This window comes from Aspergillus stella-maris (assembly GCF_047715825.1).
Source record: "Aspergillus stella-maris strain CBS 113639 unplaced genomic scaffold BDV14scaffold_92, whole genome shotgun sequence".
NCBI classification, from domain to species: Eukaryota; Fungi; Ascomycota; class Eurotiomycetes; order Eurotiales; family Aspergillaceae; genus Aspergillus; species Aspergillus stella-maris.
In genome coordinates this window covers 33,790-54,498 of record NW_027396886.1, presented here as the reverse complement: position 1 = coordinate 54,498, position 20,709 = coordinate 33,790, and the positions used below count along the sequence as shown (strand labels likewise).

Below are 20,709 nucleotides of genomic sequence, written 5' to 3'. Positions count from 1 at the left end.
GCGTTCTTTGGAAATATCAAGGCCTTTGCTTTACCTATCTGCAGTAGAAGTCATGCGACAAAAATGTAGGAAGACTACGGAGCATCTAGGCCAGCCCTTATCTCCTGAATCATGAGGTGAAGATAAGGGGCAAACCTGGGGTTGGAGCATGCACAACTGGAGGAGTTCATAACATGCCCAACCAGTCAACCACGTTGAATTCGGGGTGGGGAATTCCCGAAGCGGCATAACCCGTATTAACGCCGTGGCTGGGGCGCTCTAAGTAAAATTCGATGAGCTACGAACTGAAAGTAGTAGATACCTAGTCAGGTATGGAACGTCCTTGGTAACTCCTGTTGGATATATTACGAAGAAGGGCTTGTAATAAGCCCGAGGTTTTCGTTTGTGGATTCCGTGTACCTGTACGTGCAGGAGCCCTTCTAGATAAAATACGCGAATTCACCTACTGCAAATCGGCAGAAGCATATTGCCTAAACGTTGAACTCAGATTCCTATCCTTTCTGGACACAGACATAAATACGATCTCATTAAATATGCTTCTTTAAACCCGACGCATGTAGTAAAACGGTCCTATTGGCGGGTGGACTTCTGGTTATCACGATGTGAGGGGTCGCAAACGTAGATGTACCAAGGCACAGTGGAAAAACTACCACTTACTACCTTACTATGCCATCAGGCACAAATCCAATGACCAGTACTTTCTTGAAGCCGTGAAACGCACAATATGATCTTTCGACGGCCATGGTTTCGAGCTCGCCCTAGTTGACCTTCCGAGGAGGCAAATGTGTTACACTATTCATCCAGAAATAAGGACATGGTGTAGCAATGTACAAGGACAATTGTCAATCCGGGTGGAGTGGATATACTTCGAATGTACGCAAAATGCCCACAATGCTAGAGCCGTGCGCAGTCCGAAACCGGTAGAGGCGATTGTGCTCCACATCCAACGTGTACCTCATGGAGATAGGTATCTGAGGGAGATGCAGGGGTTGCAGACTGTGCGGCATACGCGAAGTGGCCACATCAGGTCATATGCCTGGATGATAGCGGGGAGTTCAGCAATATTCTAACTGAAGTCATCCTCAAGCGCAAATCAGTGTCCATCGCTTTAGATGCGCGGAGCAGATGTGAAGCCTAATGCGTCAGATGGTGTTTCCGCGCTAGGTACTAGTCGGCTGCTCATCTAGCTCGGCATATTTCAAGGGCCCAGAACTTTCTCAGAAATTTTGAGGCCATCGGGGTGGCTAGCTCTGCTCGTCCGTCGTCCGTGACAGTGCTCGGAAAGGCAACGGCATCATGGTGCCTACTGTCCACTGGACATATTTTTTTGAGTTGTGGGTATTCGAACCAAGGTTGCTGGTAGTTGCGATTTAGCGGACACATCGTCTGTATTCTCTGCGCTCAAGTCCTGCTCTGGCATGTCTTTCGGAGTCGCCAATTTCGCTAGAAGGCCATTTTATTAATAATTGTAGTAATAATTGTAGGATACTTTCAGCACGCGACTTGAAACTTACTCGAGGCCATGGTGATTGTTCGAAGAACATTATCCCAGTTAGCAAGGACGCATGCCACAGCTACCACGAAACAACAGCCGATATTAGTAACTTAAGGTTGAATGGCTCTGCGAGAGGTACAAGAAGCAAAATGACCCACCTTCTGTGCCATCTTTCAGAGTCGCAAGTTTGGACTGAAGAGCCTCCATCTGCCCTGCGAGGCCGTTACTCATGTCGCGGAGCTGCATCAAATTATCCAACTCGGCCTTCTTTGACGCAATGCGGGCCGTCAGTGCTGATGACTGCTGCTGCGACATTGCATTACCTGGTTGTCGCAGGGGCGCTGTCGATGATCCTGGGGGAAGCATGGAGGTGGGCCGAGGGGCATATGCCATGGTGACAAGAAATCTGAGTTGGAGAGGGAAGATGAGACCCTTGTTATTCAAGGTAAATGTGAACTAGCGTACGGAGTAATGTGTGCCAATGATGCAGACACCAACGAGGGGACGAAGTCGGCAGTGAGTACGAGGGCCACCGACACAGCCACCGCCCGCACTTTCCAAAACAAAAGGAGCTCTGCGCTTAACCCCATTAGGCTAATCGTCAACAACCACAAACTCCTGGGCTCATCAACTACTGCCATCTCGAATTCAAATAGTTTCCGGCAAATTCTTGCTTGCTCAACAACACAGTGACCATCTATTAATTAGCTTCAAGCAGCAACGCTGGTCCACACCTGAAAGGGCCTAGGATCAACGAACTTTTACACAGACAGTTACGCGCAGAGGAGGATCACTGCTGCTACCGCGGTCTTCCCGAGAATGGCCCGGTTGAACGAGTCAACGGTCTCGGCTGAACCCATCGAGATTCGTACGTGTCTCTCTAAAAAAGCTTGTTGCAGGACTAATACTTCAATCCCTTCAGTAAAACGGCGCTTTGTACGACAAAACCGCGAGATCGCTAGAGTGAACTCGATACAATCCCTCAGGATCCGGAGTCTTGAATCCGAAGTCTCTCATCTGCTGTCCGAGAATGTTTCTCTAAGGGAACAAGTAATATTCTTGACACAGGATTTGGAGCGATTTGAAGCCGCGAAGACATTGCATGACGGTGTCTACGATGTCAAAACCAGGCTCGATGGTAAACTCGTGGAACTGAGCAACTTGATAAGCGAGCTAGGCGCTCTACCACGTCGTTACTCGCGAATGGCCCACGAAACTACCGAGTCTGGATCCAGCATGCGATCGAGGAAGTCGACTTTAGCGAGGCTTGTTACCGATGCAACCCTTGAGCGAGGCTCAGAATCTGAATATTATGGGAGATTGCCTGTCATTGTGGAAGACAAATATTATCCCAGGCGTACTATGAAGTTGGTTTTAGCCTTAAAATAAATCCAACGCATAACTGACCAGACGGATTACAGTGCAGACGAGATACAAGATCTATCGAACAACACCGCTGATATGCTAGATTCTTCTAGGCTGGAGAGCTCTGACGAGCGCCAACAGCACAGTGTCGATGATTACGAGACGCCAACAGTGGCACCGTTGGATGTAACTAGCCCAGGCGCGAAAAATGATCATACAGAGAGTGAACATTCGCTGCCGCCGAATCTTGAAACAAGAAGAAAGAAGAGGACAGGCTCGGCTATTAGGGGAAGAGAGTCAGCTGAAAACAAATCAACGTCTTTGCTCGACTCGAAGTTTTTGCGCAAATGTGGATCCAAACGCAAGTTCTCAGTTGAAGATGCGGAGGGCTTTTTTGAATCCCCCGCTGAGGATGATGGCTTTGAGTTCAGTCGCCCGGTCCAGTCACCAACACTATCTCCTCAAGTCCATTCAGCCAGTCGGCAGACATCACCAAACGAAGGCACCGAAGCTCATGTTCATCCTAAGCGGAAAGTGCTCGAGCCCAGTACGTGATTCTAATTCTAACCTTTGCAATCCTCGCTTATGACTAACTGTAAACAGAAAATACGAATACCAACTTGCTTTCTCCGATGAAACCGACTGTTACAAAAAGGTCAAATCTGCAAGCCCCAGTTCTTCACCGAAACGACGAAAATTCATCCCAAGCGCAGGTGAAAGGCGGCGTAAGTCATGGCAAAAATGTATCGCCCAAGAAGCCTCGCACCTCTATCGACCACGACAAACCCACGAATGGCAACAAGCCAGAGGCCAATATCGAATCTACAGCAGAAACTTGGCCAGTACGCGATGCAGAAACCCCCGATGTTACGTCCTCGGCAGATGTTCCTGCTGCCCGGCCATCAAGGCGACGGGGTGCGGTTGTTAGCTATGCAGAACCAAATCTAAGGGACAAGATGCGACGATCAACGAACGAGCTAGGTCCAGCCGTCAATGGAAGCAAATCGCGAAGATCTAGCTCACACACAGAAATGGACCGAGCACCACATGAACAAAGGCAGTCGGCGAAGAAGTCTAGAAACTCAAGTGCCGCAAAGGAAGAGCACGACCCAGTTGCGAACGGGCGCTCTCAACAGCAGTATTCAGCGGGGCTAGAAAACCAGGTAGACATTCGGAGTGTACATCGACAAGATCAAGATAACGCGCTGCTGTCCGCCGGCGACAATACAGATGACGCTATGGATGCTATGGATGTGGAAGCAGGCCTGATAACAAACAAAAGGTCTCGCCGCCATTCCTCAAACTCCAAGGCTACAGGAAGAGGTAATCAATCCAGATTCTCGACTAATGCCATAAGCGTAGAGGCTGTATGCAATGATTTGGTCACAAGTTGCTCAGGCGGCACAAATCACGACCTCCCTGTGACTGATGGATCATCAGCCAGGGATTCACAGCAATACATCGACGCATCGGTATCATCGATGGATCCATTTGAAATGACACGGGGACAGCGAGTTGCGGCGAGGCGAAGAAGCATGATGTTATGATAGACAACTGATCAAACTACCAACGTACAGATTAATCGAACATGTGTCTGCAAGCAGTGATTTTGTGTTATGTGATAGCATGTACTGCATTCTGTAAACCCATACGTCAGGTGTCGAACAGGGTACGCTGAGATTCCGCTGAAACTCCGCGCATGCATCGCTGTGCGTCATTCGTTCCTTAGTCCTGAGTGAATGTTGCGTTGCAACTCGAGATGAGAGAGCCACACGGGGAACACGAAATCATCATATCTTTGTCGGAAGCCGGTACTTGGCCAGTTATATTTCGTTCGGTGTAATAGAAGGTATGGTGATACGCCCAGGTGCTTCAGTGGACAGTAAAAATGTGTCGCCTCGCTGTTTATCCGCCGTTATGATTCGACATTTGACACTCATTCTGGACTGCATGTCAACGCTTTGTATGTCTTAATACTTTTTCATATGCGTTTGGACTAGGCTTTCTCTGTCGGTTTCTCTCCCTGCCATGGCTATGGCCATCGTGGGCCCGGCCACTATCTGATGAGCCTTGAGTTCCATCCCGTTCATGGCCGTGATGTTTACAATCCCTCTTGCCACCCGCATTCCCTGCCTTGGGGCCGCCGTCAGAATCTGACGAATCTGAATCCGAGGACTCCGATTCGGAACTGCTTTCTCCAACAGGCCTCGTTTTATGGTAGATGCAGCATACTGAAGCGCAGGCGAAGGCGATCAAGGCAAAGAGTTAGCGTCTGATCATCAGGAAACTGTCCCGCCTGCGAAAGAAAATGATCCCTGGCTGTACCTTTGGAGCTCTTTTTGCCCATTCCTTCATTGTCTACCACATCCTCGCTCCATCGAATACGTCGTGCGGGCGCTTCATCCTGACCGGATGGAGTTTCGTCTTCTGCTCTTAGCCTGAGCGTTCCACTTGTACGGGAATTTGAGGTATCCTCCTGCACCCGTGAGACTGATGAAACGCGAGAAGTGGTTGCTGATCTTTGAGAGAACATTTGACGGCTTTGTGACATGACTTTACTGCGAGGCAAAGAGAGCTTCCAGGGTTCTGGCTGTGGGACCGCTTGTGAAGGCACAGGCTTGCCTGTGCGGCGCTGGTCGCGTCACATGACATGGTGCATTGCCACTGCAGTTGGAGGGCCCCACCTGGCAGTGGGCGTATGTATCAACATACAGAGTTCTACTTACACCGTACAGGGTAGCAAGGTATACCCAAGCTATCGCTTCAAGGACATGTAATGTTTACAGCTTTTTTCTCCTAGGTTATTGGAATTAAATACAGCTAGCTTGCCTTCAGTGAAAAGCACTTGAACGGCGGCTTGCGGAAGTAGCGCCATGCTGAAATCAGACATCAAGCTCCCACATAGCTCCGAGGATAAGATCAAGGGTAGCTCAGGCACTAACCCCATGGCAGTCTGATTCCAAAAGCGACAATGCCACGGAAGCGGCACCGACAAACGACCAAAATACATCCTGAAACAGACAGGCAGAGGACAGATGAAGAGATCCGATTCTCATACTTAAAAGTCCATAGAAGGACCAGCCGTCTAGCCAGTCGTTGGTAGAAGTGCGCCCTGTCGAACACCCTTGAGAATACGCTGAGGACGCCAGGTTAGTGTCGGATTTTAGCTCCTTGTCGAGTCACAGCTCGTCATCATGATCCATCTCTGAGGGTTTTAGTAGCCCTCCAACCCTCATTGCACGGTCACGTTCTGCAGCTTTAGCATCCTTCAGAGCCTGTTCCCTTTCCTCAGCATATAGCTCAGCGTTGTCACCGGCGAACTCCTTCAAAGAAATCAAGAAATCGCGCAGGTGTGTCTTGAATTTGTTAAAATCATCATTGAAGGTGAACAAGCCAACAACGAATTGCTTGATTTGGATTCTATCAATCAATTAGTTCTGAGCCCCTGATGCCTATCCTGGTAAAGTAAATACTCGAAACTCACTCTTGAAGATTTTTAAAAGCAGTCTGTAGAAGATCTGCGACATATTTCTGCAGGAAATCCTTGTTAGAGGTCCCCATAGGAGCTTGTTCAGGTGTGTAAATGGGATCCTGTATTTTCCCAGATTCAATGAAATAAAACATTCGCGAGAGCAAGCCAGCCTGAGATTTGAAGCCTGTAAAGTGGTTAGCGATACTTGGCTTCGTTCACGTTCATTAGCAGGAACGACATGCATACCTGCTTTATGATCACTATCGGTAAGAACGAAGAATACGTCCTGCAAGATCGGAATGTAGAATTGTCGGAAAAAGATGTTTGACGTTTGAGGATCGGTTTCAGCCATGTTGTTCATGAGCTCAAGGCACATAGTAAGACCCGTGTTCTCGACCTCCCTGTTGTCATGCTTACTTGCCCACATGCAAGAGTCGATGACGAACTTGAACTGCGTGGCGTCAAGTTTGAGCAAGGCCGGGAAACAGTAGAGATTGATCGCTTGTAACAACTTGAAGAACTGTATCCGGTGATCGGGAAACTCGTGGAAATCCTTATTAATCATTTCCAAAGTGCACTCAAAAACACTCTCCATGATAAGCGGCACCTTATCCTCCATCAAGTTCTAGAGATTGTGAGTGCACACTCAAGGAGCTCGAGAAACCCGAGCGGATAGAAATGAAGATCGACCAAGGGATAACTTACGTGTAACTTCTGAATAACCGTTGTCATGACGTTCAGAACCTCAGCTTCACGAGCATTGGGTACATTCCGATTGTAGTCCACAAGGACAGCCTCGAGGAGTGGTGGAACTATGTTCGCATTGACCATCTCCAGATCATCCGCTTTTTGTACGTAGGTGTCGATAAGTTTTAAAATCTCCCTCTTGATGGTACGAAGTCCCCTGACTTTAGGGGTTTTGGTCGCGATGTCGCCTACAACAGTTAGAACGCGATGAGAGAAGTGCCCATGGGAAAAGCAGGTGGGAGAACTGGTCAGGCCAAAATGTCTTGGTCAAACGTACCATCGCGGGCAACCGCCTCATTTATGAGTTCGCTAGATGCCCGGAACATGCTCAACAGGTCGAGGTAGATGCGGCCTAATTGTGAGTAGAAGTAAGTACCAACCGAGGAGCACGCAGCAACGTTGGTCTTCATTATGTTGCCGACGATTTTGATTGTTTCCCCATCATGGAGGATAGAAGGATCCTGATTACATTGAGCAATGATGGTATCCCAGGCAGAGTTTGGTAAAGACATCAAGTTCTCGATCAGCCGGTCCTGAAGGCCCTTTTGACCTTGAGCGGAGATCATATATCCACAAGCCTCGTAGAATGTGTGGACCTGTTGTGGTGAGAGATCGCATGTGATTTTCCGCATGTTGCGAACTATATCGTCGATAAAGGCTTCGTTCTCCCCAGGCTGAAGCGCAACAAAGTGCCTTCTGCACTTGTTAGCAATCTTAATGAACGTGTCGCAAGCCATGTCCTGAACGCCTTCCCTGGTGTTAGCTGGCGGCATTATGGAGAGTGTTCGGTGGACTTACCTTCATGTGTCTCGTGCATGAACTCGAACAGCTTGTTGACGACTGTCTTCAAAAATTTCCAATGGGCTTTCAGGAACCGAGGGTACTGTCCCACGATATACATGATGTTACTCGCGACAACGGCTTTGTTGTCTTTTCCTCTCTTCATTTCCGTGAGTCCAAGGAGATCCTTGATGACCGTGACAAGGAATCGCTTCTCAGTTTCCTCATTCATGGCACCGGAAATTGACCCAATAGCCCAGCAAAGGGTGTTACAGTTCGCCCAGGACCATTCAGTACCATCCACCTGTTTAGCCAACTTTTCGATCATGATATTTTCGGTATCGATAACGTCCAGGTGTGTAAGATACACCAAACACTCGCGGATCGTTTTGTATAACTGAATTGTGTCGCTTTCCTTCACAAACTCACGAATGATCTCGCCTTCTTCATTTTCAACGATCAGAACCTCTTCTGGACGGACCATCTTCTCTATCATGACAGTGCGCAAGCTTGAGAGAACCTCTTCATACTTATGCTTCCGGAGAGGATAAGTAGCAAGAGTATTCGGATGCGGAGCTCCTCCATTGGCCAGTCCACTAACACCCATGCTCACCAATGGGTTGATGTCCGTGATTGGAAGTTGCTGCATTTCTTCGTAGAGCTCTTGCACTAGTCTAGTCCAATATTCCAGGCAGATCTTGAATACCTCCCTGTCATCGATTTGGCTAATCCGGATCAGATAGAAGTGGGCATGGGTGAGAAAATCGCGATTGGGCAACTTTTCTACCAGCTATTTTGAAGTGTCATCAGTGATGGTAAACCAAGATGAATCGCATGGACGAACTTACATTGAGATGGGCACTGAAGAAACTGCAAAGAAACAATGCCAAGTTTAGCACGAATTCTTGGTCCCTCGAGTTACTCTTGGCGTAAGTATTCTTCAAGTCCATTGACAACGGAATGATCTTGGATACTGTAGTCAGAGTTTCGGTGAACATATGAACAAGTCGCTCGTCGTAATTGTAGGGATTTCCGATTTGCAGTCCACCGATCTCGGTAAGGCATTTAAGTGTCACATTACGAAACTCGGGAACATCCAAGAATCGCGTAAGGAGTGTATTGATGACCGGTGTTTCGAAAATATAACCCAGTGGGATCCAGTTCAAAAAGCGTAGGAGTGTCTCTAGCGTGGCTTTGACCAAGCTCGGCTGGTTTGCGGTATTGAGAACTTCTGAGCAAAGTTGAAATATCGACGAAAACTCCTGCGTCATAGAGGTCTTCAGATTCCTGGCTTTCACAGATGTCATTTGATCCTGGGAGAAGTCAAAGACCTCTTCCGATAGAAGTCGAAGAATCGCCATGTTGTTTTCGCAGATGGAAAGGCTTGTGTGGCACGATGAGACTATTTCGTTAATGAAGGTTGGCCAATTATGCGGCCACTCTTGTTTCAATATAGAGACGAGAACCAGGTTAAGCTTGTTCACGAATGCCTTTTCGCTTCTCAATTTCTCCTCCGACTTGGAGTTCTCGATGATGAAATTGACAATGAAATTGCGGATTCCTTCTACACGTCAGATCATGTCTCGCCCGATCCCACACGCGCAATCCTTCAAACTTACCTAGACACTGGTCCCTTGGTAGAACTTTCCAGCGCGTCATGATCACATCGTCGAGAACCTGAAGAGCGAGATCTGTGTCACCGTCAGCATTTCACTCAGCAATACGATAGCCTCTTGGGAGAACCTACATTTGGTCTGCGGGTAGGATGATTCTTGGAGTATGTTCCCAACGATTAACCACGCGTCCGGGTTTTGTTTGAACTGGTAATTGTGAACGAGTTAAAGATAATCTTCGTTTGCATGGGTTTACACCGAGAGCTTACTTCTGTAAGAGTCTGTTGAGCTTGTTTTTGCTTTGAATGAGATTCTAGGTTAGCAACCAAGCTCTGCTCAAGATTATTGATCCTTTTTGATGACCTACCAGATCACCTTTGCCTTCATAGAAAGCCTGGACAGTGCTGTCCAGCTCCTGTATAGAGACAGACATAGTGCCGGGCGATGCAGAATGGAAAGGCGTGTTTTCCTTGGAGCTCGTCGAGTTTGCGAAACGCGATGTAGGAGGTAGTCGCGTCAAATCTAAAAGAAGAAGATTACTCTAGGAAATTCGTGGGATGTTCACGGCATATGTCGTAGAAGAACCAGAAGCTAGAATGTTTGGTGGGGTAAAAGCTTCTTTGGAGGGGTTTTGTTGGCGGCAACAATGAGCAGGATGCCAATGGGCTCCCTCGGACAGGGAATGCGCACCAACGGTTCAGAGAAGCAAAAGTGAGGTGGATATGTAATGGTCGCAAATTTGGGGTGCAGAGCAATCGTCGTATGCCGAGTATGGCGGCTCCTGAGGAGGACGGGAATGATGAAAGGCTATGGGAGGACCGGAATCTCTGGCGGTGAAAGCGCTACAAACAATGTCCAGCCAGATTCTTAGTCAGCCGCCTCGCGGCTAAGTTAACTAGATAACTTGACTTGACTACTCAGTACGTAGTAACTTAGTTACAGAGTACCGTCTGGCCTGAGTCATCTAAGTCAACCGACTCCGTATGAACAACAATCCTCGTCCAGGTGCTTGATGTTCTGCAATTGAATCATGCCCTTGAAGGTAGAGAGTAAAAGTTAATGAATCTTGTTGCCAGGACTAACCGTCTAGTCCTCAATCACATGCATAAAAACATTTGAATCTAGCAAGGATTCTGGATGAAAGTTCGCCCATTATTTGCCCATTCAATAATCCAGTGCAGGAACAGTGAGAACAACTCATGGTCTGCACTAAACACTGATTTTGCGTACCTAAATTTCCTATGTAGGTTTTCCTTGATACCTATATATGTGAAGAATATAGGAGTGTAGGTACTCGGTTCCTAAACGAGTTTTGCTCTGTATCGCAGCCTTTCAACAGGGCTGTGTTTGAGACAGAAAGGTCAAATCACACTCGAGATTAGCAAAGCGCATCCCCTCACGCAGTAAGCCTGTGCCTCTTGAATTCTTTGGGCCTCGGCCTGGTTTCCTCGCGGTGTGCGATAGGCCATGGTTCATTGACCATTAACCGCCGAGCACAGCTGGTGCGATATTTGAGAGCCAATTGCTTGCCGCCAAAGTCGCTGGCGCTGGGGCTGTGAAGTGATGCAGGATCCATTCGCGAACCGCAGCTGGCGCCAAATGATTTGGAAGGGGGGAATCGTGCCGCGCTTCCCTGGCGGATAGAACGTCTGACCCTCCATCTCGAGGTGGCGTGTCGCCTGAGCGCGACTCGAGCCAATGACAAGAGCGAAGCCATTGGACAGTGCGTTCCTTCCAAAGGTGATGAGGCCGCTAGCCAACCATTCGAACTCTGTGCTTCGCGCGGCCAGGCCGATCGCGCGCCAACTAACCCAAGTCAAGTCCTCGTCAGCCAGCTGGCAGCCGCATCCCTTCGTCTTGCTTGGTCCGTTGGACGACTGCCCCTGGTCCAAACTCAAGTCTCTCTCGTCTCTGTCGCTTTTCTTTTTCTCCTCCCTTCCTGACTGGAGGGAGGAGGCGGGGACCCTATGCTGTCCAGCGTTTACTATTGGACCTCCCTGCAAAGCGTCTAGGCCGGAGTCTCTTGTTGACTGCCGTCTGCAGGCGGCAAAGGTTATAATTACCCTGCCATGCTACTCGCCGAGTCGCTGCTATCGCTTGTCCCTCTTCCCTCCACTCCCAGGGCAACCTTTCTTATTCTCTTCTCTCCTATCCCTATGTATCTGTTACCGGCTTCTTGAACTCTGGTTTCCGGACCTCATAACTTGTACTAAACTGTCGCGGCATTGAGCACCATCTGCCCTCCTTTGACCCATAGTCGTCAACACATCCACTGCCCCAACAGCCGCCAGACTTCACTCCCACAAAACAACACCCGAACGCTTTGTACACATTGTCTGCCTGAGCGTCTATAGTGTCTCTTCTGTCGCCTTTTTGTTCGGTGAACTTGTGCATCCTGTTCCCCGCCAGACGCGGTTCGGATAGACTTGCAACAATCTTAATCTCGCAATTTAAATGCAATCCCTGTTCTCTGCATATATACTGTCTCCCGTGACGTGCGCCTCGTGCTCTGCGCTTGTCTTCAGTCCTGCAGCTCAGACCGTTTGACTGACCATCGACGTGATTTCGACCTGTTCCTCTTTCATCTGACTGCCTGTTCGGTGCAAGATCAAGCCTAAAGGTGGACACAATTGTTACGAAAACACCAGTGTCCGGCAATTGAACATAGTCGCAAGCGGGCCTTAATCAATTCCGACCTACCACCACGATGACCGCAATAGCGACTGCTCCCGTGATGAATGACCGGGAATCTGAGAGGGATTCTAGAATAGACCATAGCCCTTCAAGGTTCACGGCGGTGAATGGGAAGGACACTCTCCCCATGGCTCCTGCCTCTGGCGGTCCAAATCACGGAGACAATCGGGAGATTCCTGAAGCGTGGCAACAGGCTGGGTACGACTTGTCTACTCGGCATGAGGAGAGACCAAGGGAGGACGGCGAACTTCTTAACGATACAGACGAGCAATACTCACAACATTCAGCATCCCACGATGCTCTTAATCCAGGCAACCGGTCGAAAAGAAAGAGGTCGGGATCTAACGAACAGGAAGGCGCACATACGCCATATCGGAGTCTTCGAAGCCCAATTCAGCTTACGGATGGCACCACAGACTACACGTCGCAGCCGGCAGCTTCCAACGGGGCAATGAGCTCCCAGAGCGACAACGAAACAAAGCGCACATTTTCCCAATCTCAGTCTAAGCAAGATGAAGTTATCTCTACCCGGAGGTCTTCCACAAATGCTAGTTGGCACGAATATGATGCACAGTCCTCCAGCCAAGCTCCGCGGGATCAACAAATAGACTCGTCGGACGCCCAACTAGTCGAGGCACTTCAGCGTGATGTCCAAGGACCCGACGCCGCTCACAAAGACTGGGATAACATCAATCGACCAGCCGAAGGGTCTTTACCGGGCGAGCAGGCTCATGCAACGAATACATCTCAAGATAGGCCGCAAAATGCTGCTGTCCAGATCGCTCCAAGGAGGAAACGTGTATTTAGCAACAGAACAAAAACCGGCTGCTTCACCTGTCGGAGACGAAAGAAGAAGTGTGATGAGCACCATCCGCTATGTACGTTCTGCAGAAGGCACATGCCGGCGAACTTGTGATTCTTTGGACCCCTCCACTAATTCGTATTGCAGGTAACAACTGCGTGAGAGGAGGATTCGTTTGCGAAGGGTATTCGTCCCGAAACACACACAAACCTTCTGCAACAAAAACGCCAATCCCTCTGCAGTCGAAGGAGGGTTACTCGGACATGGGCGGGCAGTATGTACACGACGTCAACCGACACGACCGTCAGCAAAGTTTGATGGAACCGCTGGACTCGGCGAAAATGAGACCTATAGTTGTTGATGATGACAATCTTCCCGCAGCCCAGTTCAACACAAGTCCTACCGGAGTTGGGGCTAGTCGAGGCTCATGGGCGAAGCGAACTTGGCCGAGTGCTGGTCATTCGAGCTATATTGCAGACACTCTTCCGAAATCAAATTATCGAGAAGTACCCTCAATTCACGAGTTATCTCGTGAGGGGCATTCCAAGAACGATTTCCATCTCGTTCCCCCAATCAGAGAAATATCGCATCCTACGCATGCAAAGCCTGGGGTCGCGTTCTTCCAAGGCGGAATTGATCAGCGCCCAGCGCACGCTAGTAATATTGATACCAGCACTCCGCAAGCACAAGCACGAATGGCGTTGAGTATTGAACACCATTTGTCCGGCCGTGCACTATCCAGCGAGGAAACGGAAAAGGATAAAATGCTACGCGGTGATCTATACAGGCCATTTGATGTCCTCCTCGTGGAGGAAAGAGAGCGGTGTAAAGCTGCGCTCTGGCGGTTCAATAACTCCTGCAACCCCGTTTACGGAATCAGCGCCAGAGAACAAAATCGTCTATTGAGAGAGATATTTGTTCCTCAGCTGCCTGCCAACCCTTCAGGTGCCACATCTTCCAGACCCACCGGCTCTGTTGACCAAAGTGCTGTGGTTTATGCTCCCTTTAAATGCAATTACGGCTACAATGTCCATATTGGAGAGGATGTCCAGATACATGAGGATTGCTCGTTTGTTGATGACTGCCCCATTACTATCGGAGCACATACGTGGATTGGATCTCGAGTGCTCATCCTCACGTCAATGGCTCATGCAACCATGCAGGAGAGAAAAGGCACTCAGAGCCGCTATCAGGGCCGTCCCGTCACGATCGAAGAAGATTGCTGGATTGGTGATGGTTGCATTATCTACCCTGGCGTTCGTCTACGGCGCGGGGCAAACGTTGCTCCTGGCGAGGTAGTGAAGTCCGATATTGTTGCTTATGGGTTCCAGGGTTTTAAGCCAAGCTACATGTGACACTCGCAGTCGGGTTGCCCTGTTTAGTGTGGCTTTCAGCGATACCGTTTTTGGGGAGTCAGCGGTGGTTGTATCATAATAGTGTTGCTTTATCTACCTAAAATCTAGTCATTTCCTATGTGACCTCAACGAAGTCAGACACCCTGGCCTCGTATTCCTCCCACAATGACAAAACATAGTATCAGGCTCAGATTCCACAAAATTGTTTACCCTTCTGTGCCCCAACTTTTGCTCGTCAACCATGCTAGTCTTTGTGGGGATTTTGCGACTCGTACAAGAACCAGGGCTTCAGAGCAGGCCAACAACGAATAGCTGCAAGAATCTACCACCAATACAGAGATCAGTGCAGTCTCGGAAACATGACTATACATCAAATATCAAATGAGTTAGAAAAATCGGGTCTAAAGCCAATCTAGAAACTCCGGCACAAAATAGCTGACTATGATGCCGGCACCAGCCCGTAAAATCCCCTCTGTGCTTTCAAACGCCATCGACTTTAGGTCAAACACACCGGCCTTTGCTCCGGCATGTATCATTGCGTATTCGCCACTGACCTGGTATGCGGCGATGGGAATATCTTTTGCAAGCTCCCTTGCGTCTCTGATGATATCTAGATAGCTGCTTGCTGGCTTCACCATGATAATATCTGCGCCCTCGCCCATGTCTCGCTGGATGGCCCGGCGTGCGAGTCCACGGCCGCCAGGAGGAAGCTGGTAACATCTGCGATCCCCAAAGGAAGGGCAAGAACCAGCTGCATCTCGAAAGGGTCCATAGAGACAGCCACTGAACTTCGCGCTGTAGGACATTAGCAACACACGGTGGGCCAGGCCAGCCTCAATCAATTTCAGTTTTATAGCTCGAACTCTTCCATCGTTCATATCGGAAGGCGCGACACAATGAGCCCCAGCAGCAGCATAGGCCAAAGCGACATCCGAGATCCGGTCCACTGACTGGGTGTTATCGAGTGTGCCATCTTCTCGTAATATTCCGCAGTGGCCATGTGATGTGTACTCGCAGAGGCAGACATCAGTCACGATGTACAGTTCAGGGAATCGCGATCGAAGGAGGCGGATAGCTTGGACGACGGGGCCGGTAGGATCATCTGCAGATGTCCCCAATGCGTCTTTAGCAGATGGTTGCAGTGGAACGCCAAACAAGATGACAGATCGAAGTCCTTTTTGAACGAGCGGCCTTAGGAACGGCACTAGACGGTTCAATCCTCGACGATGCTGATTTGGGAGTGACGGGATGGGTGTCTCTTCATCTGGGTTGTCGGTAATGAATAATGGATAGATCAACATCTCCTGAAGCCAAATTAGGACCTCGTATGCACAGCAACGCAACGATGTAAAGCAGCTCGTTGTTTAGTAAGAGTAAGGCCGACAGACCTTAGTCAGTTGTCTCTCTGCTTGCCATGACCTGCTGAGAGGGTGGCTATAACCCGAATGAAGTTGGCTCGAAATATCCCCAGATATACTGACACTTGTCGCGGCTGTGCTTGTATATGATCGAGCAGTGATCCGGGACCTGGCGTTAGAGATTTGAGAACCCTGGTCTTCATAATTGTCCCTTAATGCAAGGTCCGACACAAGGTTTGAGAAAGACATGTCGACGGCGATTCGAGATGGTTCAATCGTTCGACCCAAGACAGCGATTCCAGGACAAGGGATGTACCTGGGTGGCAATTTATTGTTGGGCTTCCGGGTATTCAGGCTGCAGGAGATGATTTGACAAGCGGAAAAAAGTTCGCTGATTAGAGATAGAAAGGGCTCTGGATTGTCTGTCGTTAGTCAAAGTCAAAGCTTCGCGACTTCGTCGAGTTTGTTGGGTATCTCGGAACATCGGCTGTTAAAGGGTGGATTAAAATTCACATGCATTGATTGGGTGGCGGCAATTAGACCTAAAACATACTTACCACAGGAAAACTGTTGCAGGTTCCGCCAATTCCATGGAACTCTAATGTTGCTTACTATTTTCTAACATAATCCACTACCAAGCGAGCGCCACCACCAAGCGAGCGCTGATCCTATAACAAAGTTGAATTCAAGTTATTTAAATAATAAAATGTGATAACACTCATAGAAATGAAGTCGATTGTGTCGGATCGCGGACCAGGGTTGGCCCGCTGGCGGCGAGGTCGCAGGCTAGAGGTGTCATGCTCGGTTGTCCTTGTATCACGACTGCCTGCAAGTCATGATCCCGAGCGTGACGAAGAGGTCACGTGGATTTCAAGTACCTGGGTACTTGAAATCTGAGACCTTATTCCGGGCACGATGCCCGGAATAAGGATTGCGAGATACTGCCTGTTCCGACCGCCTACCCATCTTGGTTAGCCTCGCTCCGCGAGGGTCCATCCGCGTGTTTGTTTACAATCCTCTTTAAATGCCTTCATGCTTTAAATTCTGTATATAAAGTACTAGATAGATTAATTCAAGTCTTTTAATAGGCTCACCATCTTAAATTCAAGCATTATATACTCACTACCCTTCTTTAATTTCAATTTTCTGCTATTCATGGTGTAATGGGCAGATCTCCAGATTCGGCAAAAGATCTCCACAGTACCACTAGGCTATCAGAATTGCCTCTGTTGGTATATGTGCACCGAATTGTGTACATAAGCCACTTGGGTAAGGGCACGTGATGCTAGTCACGTGACAACATGGCTATATTTAACTAGAAGTGTCACAGTGCGCAACTAGATACCTGATTCCCGCCTGAGTCCTGCCTGATAAAGGTATATATATGCGAGAGCAGTGTAGAGCCTTCGGCTCTACATCCTAGTCTTTTGCTGATAGTGCAGCGGTTTAGGCTTCTGAATGCTCCCAGAGGTCGCGCCGTGACAAGAAGCCCATGTTAGTTTGCAGATATAATCTAATTTTAAAGAATAGATTCTTTTATAAAGGTGAATTTTCGGCCATTAGGCTTTAAATTAACGCGTGAAATACGCCCTTTAACGTGGTGCTTTAATCTTAAATATTTAATATTATATATAGCTGCAGTGGCTTGGGTATCCTTATATCAAACGCAAGGCGTTGATTCGTGGATTCTAATGAAGTTGTTGTTCTATTCAGGCTATTGAAACCAGGAACTGAAAGCTAAGCTCTGGAACTGACTAATATCTAACTAAGAAACAGTAAATAATATTAAAGTTCCATGGAACTGGTGGAACCTGTAATAGTGCCACAAATAAAAGAAATAATATTATCCTTAATAAAAATATTAGATACAGGCTATTATTCCATAACTTTGTTAGCTTGCTTATCCTTAAATTCCTTAATTACTTTATTAGCCTGGATATTATTAGCATGGACCTATTTATTATAGTTAAAAGAATACCTATACTAATAAATTAGGTATTATAGAACCAGCTTTTAGGTTTGGCTAACTTAAATCTACTATTTCCCTATTATTTAATTAACTTTTTAAACCTTTTTATTAGCTTTATTAATAATAGCTAGAGGTTTAAAAGGTTGCTAATTAAAGGGATTATTAAAGCAAGTAAGATTAAAAGCTTGCTTAATTTTATTAATAGGTACTAGCTTAAGTTAGGTAATAGAAAATACTAGATAGATATTTTATTTAATAGGCAGGTTTTTAAGATAGTATGCTAAATAGCCAATTTATTTAATTACTAGAAATAGTCTAGTAAACTAGCAGGGGAATTTATGCAAAGACTATATATATAGTAAGGTATAGTCCTTATATAAGTAAATATAGGCCAGGTCTTTAATATTTATTTTTATAAGCTTGTATTTTTAATTATAGCTTTACTTTATATAAATTATAGTAAACCTTAAGGCTTCTTTAATATTTAAACAAGTAGTAAAATCTTACTTAAACACGCGCTTTAAAAAATGCTATAATTATTATAGCTTAAAATTAAATAAAAGCTTATATAATAATTTCTTTATAAAAGTACTAATAAAAAAATTTAAAATACTAATAATAAATAGTAACTACTTAATTTAATACTTATTAAAACCAAGGGTACAAGCATGGTAAATTATAGTTTTAATAACTTAAATAAAGTATTTAGTCTAACTATTTAATTATAAATAATAAGTAGTAGTATACTACTAGTTAATATTTAACTTTATAAATATCCCTTTTTAAAAACTAGAAGTAAACCAAGGATTATAATTACTAATAAATACTTAGGGCAATCCCTAATTATATTTTTTAAAATACTTTATTATTTTTAAACCCTAATTAATAGCTATTATTTTTATATGCCTAGGGATTAAGCTAATATACTTAGTAAATTTATTAATAATAGTAAGTAATATATTATACCTGTTATTTAGTAAAAGGCAGATAATAAAATTAATAATAATAATATTAAAAGGAACTAGGGCAGGAATAATTAGTTAAAGTAAGTTAAAAGGCTTGTAACAAGAAAAGGTATTACCTTAATATTTAAGGTAGAAATAAATATATTTATAAAGTATTTAATAACCTTTATATATAGCAAGACCTTTTATATAGTTAGTATACTTATTAAAACCTTAATAACCACTCTAGTTATAAACTAGAAGGAAAACCTCCTTCTAGACTTTATAAGAAATATAAAGCCAAGATTTATTAAAAATTAAAAGGTAACTAGTTTTAAAATTATTTATAAAATCTTATTTTACCAAGTAAAGTAGACTATTTTTATACTAGTAAGGTAAATTAGTAAAATCTTACTTTATAGTCTTAATAATTAGCAAAGCCCAAGAATCCTTTATATAGCCTTAATAAATATACTTTTTAAAGCTACTAAAGAACTAAATTCTAGTAGTAGGAGGGTTATTAAGACTAGTAGTAGGTTTAGTAGCCATGGGGAATACTTGTAAAAATATATGGTTAAGGTTAATATCCTCTTTTTTTAGTAAATTATTCTTTTATAAAAGACAAGACAAGGTATTTATAACTATATTTATATAACCAGGTTTATAAAAAACTTAAAGTCTAAATTATTAAATATATTAAAATACTTAAATTAAATAAAAATTTAGGCATTTAAGTATAATAGTATTTAGTAAGGTTTACTTTATAATACTAATAGTAAAAGAATAATTTATATAAATAATAGGTAAAATCTTTAAGTTTATAAAATTAAAAAGATAATAAATTTTCTTAAAAGTTTAAATAAGACAAGAAACCTTAAGCTTAATAGGCTAGTAGTAGGTTTTAGCTAAAGTTAAAGTTTATAAAAGGAATATAACTAGCTAAACTTAAATTTTTAATAAAGGAATAAATAGTATTTTATAAATTTATTTAGCCTTAATATAATAAACTATAATATTATAATCTTTTCCTAAAGTATTAAGGTTAATATAAAGACACTAGTCTAGATTAAAATAAACTAGAAACCAGGGACTAGTAAATTTATTCTAGAGTTTTTTAAAGGTAGTAATTTCCTAGTTTATTAAATTAGTTACCTTTATTAATTTTAAATATTTAGCCTGTAGCTAGCTATCTTTAGCTAGTAACTTTTAAAAAAGTAAGACCTTTTATTACTATAGTAAATTAAAATATTTAATAAAGTACTTAATATAATAATAAAAGTAACTAATAAGACCAAGGTAGTACTCTAGGTCTTTTAAAATTTTAAGGAACTAGAGGTTCTAGATAGTAGCAAGCTTTTCTTTAAATATTAATAAACCTAGACTATTAACTTACTAACTTAATAATTATATAAATAAAAAGTTAATAAATATCTTTTTAGGCTTAAGCTTAATATTAAGCTACTTAAATTTTTAAAATATTATATAAAGGTAGATAATATATTTCTTTAAAAAACTAGATATAATAATAATATTATTAATATAAGTATAGTAAAAGTCTTTAAATTTAGCCAAGTAAAGATTTATTTATTTTTAAATATAGGAAACTAAATTAATAAACCCTATTATAGTAATATTAAAAACTTTTTAACCTTAATATATTACTACCACTAACTAATTTTAATACTTTCTTTAAATTAACTATTAATAAAAGAACTTGCAAGTATTAATTATAGTAATAAATTAATAACTATAAACTATAATAATAATTTCTTCTTGCTAAGGTATAGGGTAAAGATCTAGTTTTACTTTTTTATTTATAGCATGGAAATTAATAATAATATAACCTTTTTATTTAGGTGGCCTATTATTTAATAAAATAGTTTACTAGATAATAAAAATAGGATAGGTAAAAAAAGTATGGCCTAGTACTTTTAATAGCTTCCCTATTTAAACTAGTAGATTAAAAGTCTTGTTAATAAACTAGTAATCTTTTTAATTTAAGTAATAAACTCTTGGTATAGGAAGTTGGTCTTTTTAACTATTTTTTAATAAAATTTATATTTATTAATTTTTAAAGATATTAATAATACCTTTTATAGTAAATCCTTATATATA

General features: G+C 44.2%; 6 protein-coding genes across 6 annotated transcripts; 2 read left to right on the top strand and 4 right to left on the bottom strand.

The window, feature by feature from the left end:
• Positions 1 to 1,186: 1,186 nt before the first annotated feature.
• Positions 1,187 to 2,008, bottom strand: BDV14DRAFT_157429 (DASH complex subunit DAD2). The gene is made up of 3 exons (XM_073766686.1): positions 1,654 to 2,008; positions 1,515 to 1,574; positions 1,187 to 1,443 (listed from the first exon to the last, which is right to left on the bottom strand). Exons 1-3 carry the CDS (start codon positions 1,886 to 1,888, stop codon positions 1,304 to 1,306), a joined length of 435 nt encoding a protein of 144 aa, XP_073622797.1. The 5' UTR covers positions 1,889 to 2,008; the 3' UTR covers positions 1,187 to 1,303.
• Positions 2,009 to 2,150: 142 nt separating this feature from the next.
• On the top strand, positions 2,151 to 4,740 carry BDV14DRAFT_157417 (shugoshin family protein). The gene is made up of 4 exons (XM_073766685.1): positions 2,151 to 2,363; positions 2,418 to 2,862; positions 2,917 to 3,407; positions 3,464 to 4,740. Exons 1-4 carry the CDS (start codon positions 2,315 to 2,317, stop codon positions 4,405 to 4,407), a joined length of 1,929 nt encoding a protein of 642 aa, XP_073622796.1. The 5' UTR covers positions 2,151 to 2,314; the 3' UTR covers positions 4,408 to 4,740.
• Positions 4,741 to 4,813: 73 nt separating this feature from the next.
• Positions 4,814 to 5,411, bottom strand: BDV14DRAFT_193438 (PPP1R11/YPI1 family protein; the record flags this gene model as incomplete). The annotated part of the gene is made up of 2 exons (XM_073771779.1): positions 4,814 to 5,091; positions 5,186 to 5,411. 2 exons carry the CDS (start codon positions 5,409 to 5,411, stop codon positions 4,814 to 4,816), a joined length of 504 nt encoding a protein of 167 aa, XP_073622795.1.
• A 543-nt stretch (positions 5,412 to 5,954) lies between these two features.
• On the bottom strand, positions 5,955 to 10,319 carry BDV14DRAFT_157386 (exportin CRM1). Its single transcript, XM_073766683.1, has 11 exons — positions 9,840 to 10,319; positions 9,742 to 9,771; positions 9,607 to 9,679; positions 9,479 to 9,550; positions 8,708 to 9,420; positions 7,878 to 8,649; positions 7,357 to 7,827; positions 7,038 to 7,267; positions 6,579 to 6,957; positions 6,345 to 6,516; positions 5,955 to 6,280 (listed from the first exon to the last, which is right to left on the bottom strand). The coding sequence occupies exons 1-11, from the start codon at positions 9,903 to 9,905 to the stop codon at positions 6,040 to 6,042; spliced, it is 3,219 nt and encodes a 1,072-aa protein (XP_073622794.1). The 5' UTR covers positions 9,906 to 10,319; the 3' UTR covers positions 5,955 to 6,039.
• A 1,621-nt stretch (positions 10,320 to 11,940) lies between these two features.
• On the top strand, positions 11,941 to 14,524 carry BDV14DRAFT_157356 (uncharacterized protein). The gene is made up of 2 exons (XM_073766682.1): positions 11,941 to 13,044; positions 13,116 to 14,524. Exons 1-2 carry the CDS (start codon positions 12,180 to 12,182, stop codon positions 14,321 to 14,323), a joined length of 2,073 nt encoding a protein of 690 aa, XP_073622793.1. The 5' UTR covers positions 11,941 to 12,179; the 3' UTR covers positions 14,324 to 14,524.
• On the bottom strand, positions 14,524 to 16,240 carry BDV14DRAFT_157344 (porphobilinogen synthase HEM2). The gene is made up of 3 exons (XM_073766681.1): positions 16,239 to 16,240; positions 15,712 to 16,094; positions 14,524 to 15,627 (listed from the first exon to the last, which is right to left on the bottom strand). Exons 2-3 carry the CDS (start codon positions 15,928 to 15,930, stop codon positions 14,725 to 14,727), a joined length of 1,122 nt encoding a protein of 373 aa, XP_073622792.1. The 5' UTR covers positions 15,931 to 16,094; positions 16,239 to 16,240; the 3' UTR covers positions 14,524 to 14,724.
• Positions 16,241 to 20,709: the final 4,469 nt, after the last annotated feature.